General features: G+C 40.2%; 2 protein-coding genes across 2 annotated transcripts; both read left to right on the top strand.

Annotated features, from left to right (window-relative positions):
- Positions 1-863: 863 nt before the first annotated feature.
- Positions 864-2,593, top strand: LOC131282011 (alpha-tocopherol transfer protein-like). The gene is made up of 5 exons (XM_058311393.1): positions 864-975; positions 1,069-1,225; positions 1,838-1,945; positions 2,052-2,410; positions 2,472-2,593. Exons 1-5 carry the CDS (start codon positions 864-866, stop codon positions 2,591-2,593), a joined length of 858 nt encoding a protein of 285 aa, XP_058167376.1.
- Positions 2,594-3,927: 1,334 nt separating this feature from the next.
- LOC131282520 (pyruvate dehydrogenase E1 component subunit alpha type II, mitochondrial-like) lies at positions 3,928-6,489 on the top strand. Its single transcript, XM_058312009.1, has 3 exons — positions 3,928-4,047; positions 4,148-4,207; positions 5,051-6,489. The coding sequence occupies exons 1-3, from the start codon at positions 3,928-3,930 to the stop codon at positions 6,128-6,130; spliced, it is 1,260 nt and encodes a 419-aa protein (XP_058167992.1). The 3' UTR covers positions 6,131-6,489.
- The last annotated feature ends 259 nt before the right edge of the window (positions 6,490-6,748 follow it).

Consider the following 6,748-nt stretch of genomic DNA (forward strand, 5'->3'; position numbering starts at 1 on the left):
ACTGAAAGGTAATATCGCAAGATTGCAAAGCAATGTATCCTAAGTGTTAAGGAACTCATTTGAGACATTTTGCCAGCTTGCCAAATCTTTCAGTTCACCAGCCTGTCGCTATCACAATTATATTGCATGTTTGTAATGGATGTCCAAAACTGTAAAAAATAATGTATAGTATCACTGCATTAAAATGTAACTTTTTGACATTACATTTGAAAACGAAATCGAGTGTAAAATCAAATGGAGCTTCTTACATACAAATTTAATTCAATCAATGCTGCCCAGTTTATTCATTTATAGTTGCTATATTTTATTTAATAGAGTCAAAATAAATGAAATATTACCCTGCGTTATACAAAATCTGAAGTTGGTATATGTAAATTATCGAAAAAAATGAAATCATATCTGCTCATTGATTGCAACATTTTAAGCTTTGAGGATTTATCCACTCGTTTTAGTAGCAAGAAACATAAGAAATTAAAACGGTTTATTTGTCATATCAGCAACGCTCAATACCTAACCAAAATGATTGATCTTTTCCTCAATTTTCAAACATCACCTCGATTAATAAACGGTTAGGTACTGCCGAGTTCATATGTCCCCGGGTCCGATAAACCCTCGGAGTCACTTCATCGTTACTAATCGTTCAATCGAAACAATGCTTCATGTGGCGGCAGCGATAAGCCACCATTTATGTCCACGGATGTGTTTGTGGCGGCTGGGAAGCAAATCTCGCAATCTAATTGACTTATTGAATGTACAGATTGTGACGTCGGTTGCCGATCGGCGTAACATCATCTCGTCATTCAGTGCGAGCCATTCGAACTAGACGCACCACACGACATTGGCAAAGGCCTTCAGAGCGCGTCATGGATACTGAAGCAAACGGAAACCTCGAGAAGTGGCCTCAGGTGACTCGGGAGAGCATCGTGAAGCTCAAACAATGGCTCGCTACGCAGCCTCATCTACCGCAAGTTCAAGGTAATCTCTTCAAACGAGCCTTAGAACGGCGTGATAGGCAAGTGGTATTGGGAAAACCTTTACGTTAATGACGATCATATTTCTTTTTTGTAGAACACGACATTGCCCTGTTTTTGCATGCGAACTATGGTGATCTGGAAGCGACCCAGCGCACGATTGAAAACTACTACACGCACCGCTCAAGCAATCGAGAGTGTTTCGCCGGCCGAGATATTTTCAACGAAGCACTGCAGACGGCGCTTAGTATCATGTGAATATGAGTTTATCATCATATTTTCTATTTCATTTTCCATATTCTCATCATTTGAAATACCTACTCAGCTACATACCTGGAACAATATGACGAATATAGCAGTGTTCGAATCGCTATCTAAATATTTGGGCTTAAAATCAGATAAGTCATGCTGGTCATTGCGCCTTCCAAGCTGTGGTGGTACTGGCGTTGCTATTATGGAATTGTGTAAACACAATAGATAAATAATATGCTTCAGCCAAGGTAATTCTTGCATGTGCTCGTAGCACAAGTGATTCACATTTCGAAATCGCGTCGGTTTGTTTTGATGCCTTTGCGTGTTTTGTATAAACTTTAAACCCTTGATGGCTAGGCATGAAAGGCATGAATAAGTTTAAATCATATAATCCCAGTTATCAATCGTTATTCATCGTGCAACGGGAAAAACGAGACCAACGTAGAATATGTCACTTTTAATAGTGATAATTTAATGTAAAACTTGGAAAAATCCCTCATTTGTACTACCCTTGAATGTGATTATTTATCAACCAACAAAATTTAATTTGTGGCGTACGAAGTCAGTAAGTTTTTTTACAACAAACAATGAGTTGTTTTATTTTTATTTTTCAGGATGATCACGATGTTGCCTGGCGAAACAAAGGAAGGTTACAAAATGATTTACACAAGACTGTTAACGTCAGACACCACTCACTTCAACCATCCACAAATATTGAAACTGTATGTTGGACCCTGAATGAAATTCCTGATAGTTCAGATGAAATCCCAATTATAGACTAATTTTAATGTCCTTTCCTTATGTTCATAATTGATAATTTCCCCCCAGGATTACCATGTGCCTGGATCTGTGGGTGAGATTAGAGGGTAACGCAAACGGACACATCATGCTGATGGACATGCAAGGGATGCACCTCAGTCATATGACGAAGTTGAATATGGGGGCAGCAAAGAAACACATGTTCTACGTGCAGGAAGCTCTCCCAATACGGCTAAAGCAGATACACTTCATCAATGTGGTGCCGTTTATGAATCAGTTAATGTTTCTCACAAAACCGTTTATGCGCAAAGATGTACAGGAGATGATAAATATGCATGTCAATCTAGACACCCTGCATCAAGCCGTTCCCGTCGAAAGTTTGCCCAACGAATATGGTGGAAATGGTGGTTCCTTCGACGAGCTTGAGAGTAAGCATATTTGCCTTTAATTGGAGGTGCAGAAATGGTATTCATCGATTTTTCATTACAGAATCCTTCAAAGACAAATTATATGCTCATAACGACTGGTTTCGCACTATGGAGACCCATGACTTGGTGGACGAAACGAAACGCCAATCTAAACCTAAACGATATTTATTTGGTCTGTTTTGATTAAAATCAGAAATTGTATTAAATGTTAAGTTGATCAAGCGTTAAGTGAGAGGAATAATATTAGACTTTATGGTATAGTAAATACTAATCTAACACAAGATATCCGAGCATGAGATTTCGTAAGTGTTTGCATTAAAATGAATGAAGAATAGCTGTGAGCTCATCTTCAAATGGTGTGTAGGGTGTTTGAAAAAAAAGTCAGTCCCGCATGGATTGGATGCATTTACGGTGCAACAATTGATGCATATAATGTACCACAGCAACACTCAATAAGTGTTGCTGGTATTGTAAATAATAAATTTGCAAAGTAGTAGTAGTATATATGGTTTATAGAAGTTTTGAGCCGGGTGGCTTCTTTCACCTCTAATAAGTTTTCAAACATTCTTCTTTCAATTCTATATCCACTTATGCTTGTTAAGTTCTAAACGCTTAACCAAAAAAAAACTTAAAAAGGCTATTCAAATTCAAAAATAAAAACTCGCCCCTGAAGCGAATAAGATTGACGTAGTTCTACTATTTGGTTCAAGTTGGAACCAACGATCTTTTACCACGGTGTAAGAAATTGTTTTCAGGTATCACCAGTTATATTGTACATTTCATGCCGAGGTATATATACTACCGATACGACGTTTTATGAAGTACTCACACTACGACACAAAACTAGCAAACTTTGCCGTTTCTGTTCTATTTTCAATTCACGTACCCAATTAAAAATTTCGTTTTGTTTGATTGTTACATTTTTCTGCATTGACCTGCCTGGAGCATCATAGCTTCGTAAAAACAACCTTTGACGGATACTGATAGCATAGATCTGTCAAGTCATACATTGTCACATCGAACTGCAGTATGACACCTGGCAATAGATGTACCTTGACCAAAGTGGATGATTACAATTGTACGTAACATTTGTAGCAAACAGCCGCGAAAAAATGCTCTCGAACGTAGCAAAATCGATCGGCCAACGTAGTTTGTTTGGCAATCTGGTGAGTAATACCGGTGAACTCTAAAACAATCAATATATTCTCGTATAGTGATGAGGTGTACACTTGTAATTCAACTGTGACATTTTTTGCTGAGCAGAATCGTGTAAACACAGTTTGCAAGTATCCGATGGATACCCCGTACTACGGTGAAAGGTTCCAAGTTGTCGCGCAGAGTGATTGCATAATGTATCGACTGAAATCAGTGTGAAAAAGTGAACCTACCTTGATGCCGGCGTGATAGAATTGTGAAAAATATTATAAAACCTCTGCATAGCAATTGCTTTAGCTTATACAAATAACGCACAGCAGCCGGATCTACAACAAAACAACAAACAAAATTGGTGCTGTAGAATGGGTATATCCAAGTGGGTGAACACAATCTTCCGGTCAAGCAAGCAGGTTGCGGCCACTGCTGAAGCAATCCAAACTAGTCATTCTGCCAATTCTAAAGGCATTGGTGAAGAAAAATTGGTTAGAATGATTGAACTGTTAAAGAATATTATTTTAAAAAGATTATTAAAAGTCACTTGATGATAAATTTATTGTGGTCAATTTTCTTTTTTATTTTTAGAAATCTCTGACAAACCAGCGAAATAATGGATATGCATCGGAAGCTACATTCGAGACACGAGTAAGAACGATGTACTAATTGTTTTAACATATGATTAACATTCTTCATGACCTTTGTAAGGAAATCTAAGTTTAATTTGTTTCCGTCATCATGTAAGGATCAGTGAAGGTCATTCAATATCAGCTGGACGCGCGATGCAAAATCTTTTGTTTATAATGATTTCCCCTGTGATCGCCTTTCACACATTGCCTTGCGATCCTCTAAGGCAAACAGCGCGATCAGTTGTTGGCATTCTTCTTGTTCTGTGTTCTGATGTTTTCAGTTGTGAAAGTTTTTAAAAATTAAATTAACTCATCGATTGAACCGAATTAACTTATCTTTACGATTTGTTTCTTGTATGCGGCATTTATTTGCGTGCTTTTATAACAGGTTTTCATAAAACTCAAAACTCATAACGGAAATACCTTGCGTCGCTGCAATGAAAAGCCGTTTATATGAAAGTATAAGATGACAATTGTATAATTTCTGCAGACACTTACAACACAGGGAATAGAATGACTTTTTAGTATTTTATACTGCTACATCTTATTTGAGGTAAATTTGTTTTATTTGCTTTTATCGACTATGAGGATCTGTTGTCAATTAGTATATGGATTTTTATATCAGCAAGCAAAAGTTCTTTTTGATGTTTATCGTTTTATAAATTACTTGCATAATGTTTTTCGCATAGCATTCCATTTAATTAACCATAGCTAAAGTCAACATTTATGCCCAAAATACCAATAATTTCCATATAGATTTATTCTGTTGGTTTTTAATGATTGTTGATAACAAATTCCCCCATTCTTATCCAATCCGTCCGTCGCGAACCCTGCATGTGTGTTATCCGTTCTACAACCGAAGGCTTTCAAGCTGCACAATCTCGAGGAAGGACCGTCCACATCTGTGACGGTGAGCAAGGAAGACGCCCTTAAGTACTATGGACAAATGTACACGATTCGTCGCATGGAAACGGCCGCCGGCAATCTGTACAAAGAGAAAGTGATAAGAGGTTTCTGCCACCTGTATTCGGGCCAGGAGGCGTGCGCCGTCGGAATGCGTGCTGCTATGCGCCCCGAGGATTCCTGCATTACGGCGTACCGTTGCCATGGTTGGACCTTTCTGATGGGTGTGTCGGTGCAGGCGGTCCTATCGGAATTAACTGGTCGCAGCAGTGGGTGCGCTCGTGGCAAGGGAGGTAGTATGCATATGTACGGCAGGAATTTCTACGGCGGCAACGGTATCGTTGGAGCACAGGTTCCACTTGGCGTCGGAATAGGCTTTGCGGCGAAGTATAATGGTACGAAGGGTGCCTGCATTGCCCTCTACGGTGACGGTGCCGCCAATCAGGGTCAGCTGTTTGAGGTCTACAACATGGCCAAGCTATGGAACTCGCCGTGCATTTTTGTGTGCGAAAACAACGGCTACGGCATGGGTACTAGTGTGGAGCGTGCTTCGGCAAACACCAACTACTACACCCGGGGAGACTATGTGCCCGGCATCTGGGTCGACGGTATGGACGTGCTGGCCGTTCGCGAAGCGACCCGTTTCGCCCTGGAGCACACCTCGTCTGGCAAAGGACCGATCCTGATGGAAACGGCCACCTACCGCTACTCGGGACACTCGATGTCCGATCCTGGCACGAGCTACCGTTCCCGCGATGAAATCGCCGAAGTGCGTCAAACGCGTGATCCGATCACCTCGCTGCGCGAGAAGATTTTGACGACCGAGCTGGCCTCGGTGGAGGAGTTGAAGGAGATTGAAGGCAAAATCCGTGCGGAAGTAGACGCAGCCACTAAAGTCGCCAAAACCGATAAAGAAATTTCCGTGGATGAGCTGACTGCGGACATTTACTCCAATCCGCAGAATCTTACCTCTGTCCGAAACACGTTGCCACTATCGGAGCTAGCACACAAGCGACTCGGTAAAGCGGTCAACATGTAAAAAGCACATACTCCTTTCGTACCATCTCTACAAACCAGCCGGCATAGAACATTGGCAAGATGCAATTTCGTAGACCCTGTAGAGTCGTTTGTGATGCACAGATGCGTAATCTCACTAGCCATTTCGATTGATGATCCAGCCAGCAGAACGATATTGTCTAGTGTTGGTCGGGATGCTATTCGTTCCATCTTTACAACGCCACCCAGTAACAACTATTCTTTTCGTAACGAACACATTGAACATCTGGTGTTGTGAAGTAAAAGTACTGTTGGTAACCGAAACGTGTATTTAATGATTTAATCTATAAACGGGTTTGGAAAGCATTTAAGACAAACACTGCAAATAAAGCTGAAAAAGAAGTAAACTAATGAAATAAGAGAGTATCATTTCTTTTAAATTCAGAACAAGTTTGACAATTTTATCATTTAAATTGAATTCGTCGTGGCCATAACATGAAACCAACTACGTTTGATTATATGTAGGAACATCCAGCTTTATCGCGTAACGAGCTTGTTCGATGTTGTGAGACATTTCCTGTCCGCCAAACTCAGCTGATTTGGATTTTTGACTATTTGGTCAGAGGCCGTAATCGTTCTTTGGGTTGGAAGGTCGCATCAA

The sequence above is a fragment of the Anopheles ziemanni genome, chromosome 2, assembly GCF_943734765.1.
Source record: "Anopheles ziemanni chromosome 2, idAnoZiCoDA_A2_x.2, whole genome shotgun sequence".
Lineage (NCBI taxonomy): Eukaryota > Metazoa > Arthropoda > Insecta > Diptera > Culicidae > Anopheles > Anopheles ziemanni.

Coding starts and splice junctions, on each gene's coding strand:
- LOC131282520 (XM_058312009.1), top strand. CDS start 3,928: ATGGGTATATCCAAGTGGGTGAACACAATCTTCCGGTCAAGCAAGCAG. Junction 4,048..4,147: donor GCATTGGTGAAGAAAAATTG/GTTAGAATGATT, acceptor TTTTATTTTTAG/AAATCTCTGACAAACCAGCG. Junction 4,208..5,050: donor AAGCTACATTCGAGACACGA/GTAAGAACGATG, acceptor CTACAACCGAAG/GCTTTCAAGCTGCACAATCT.
- LOC131282011 (XM_058311393.1), top strand. CDS start 864: ATGGATACTGAAGCAAACGGAAACCTCGAGAAGTGGCCTCAGGTGACT. Junction 1,226..1,837: donor CAGACGGCGCTTAGTATCAT/GTGAATATGAGT, acceptor TTTATTTTTCAG/GATGATCACGATGTTGCCTG. Junction 2,411..2,471: donor TTCCTTCGACGAGCTTGAGA/GTAAGCATATTT, acceptor TTTTCATTACAG/AATCCTTCAAAGACAAATTA.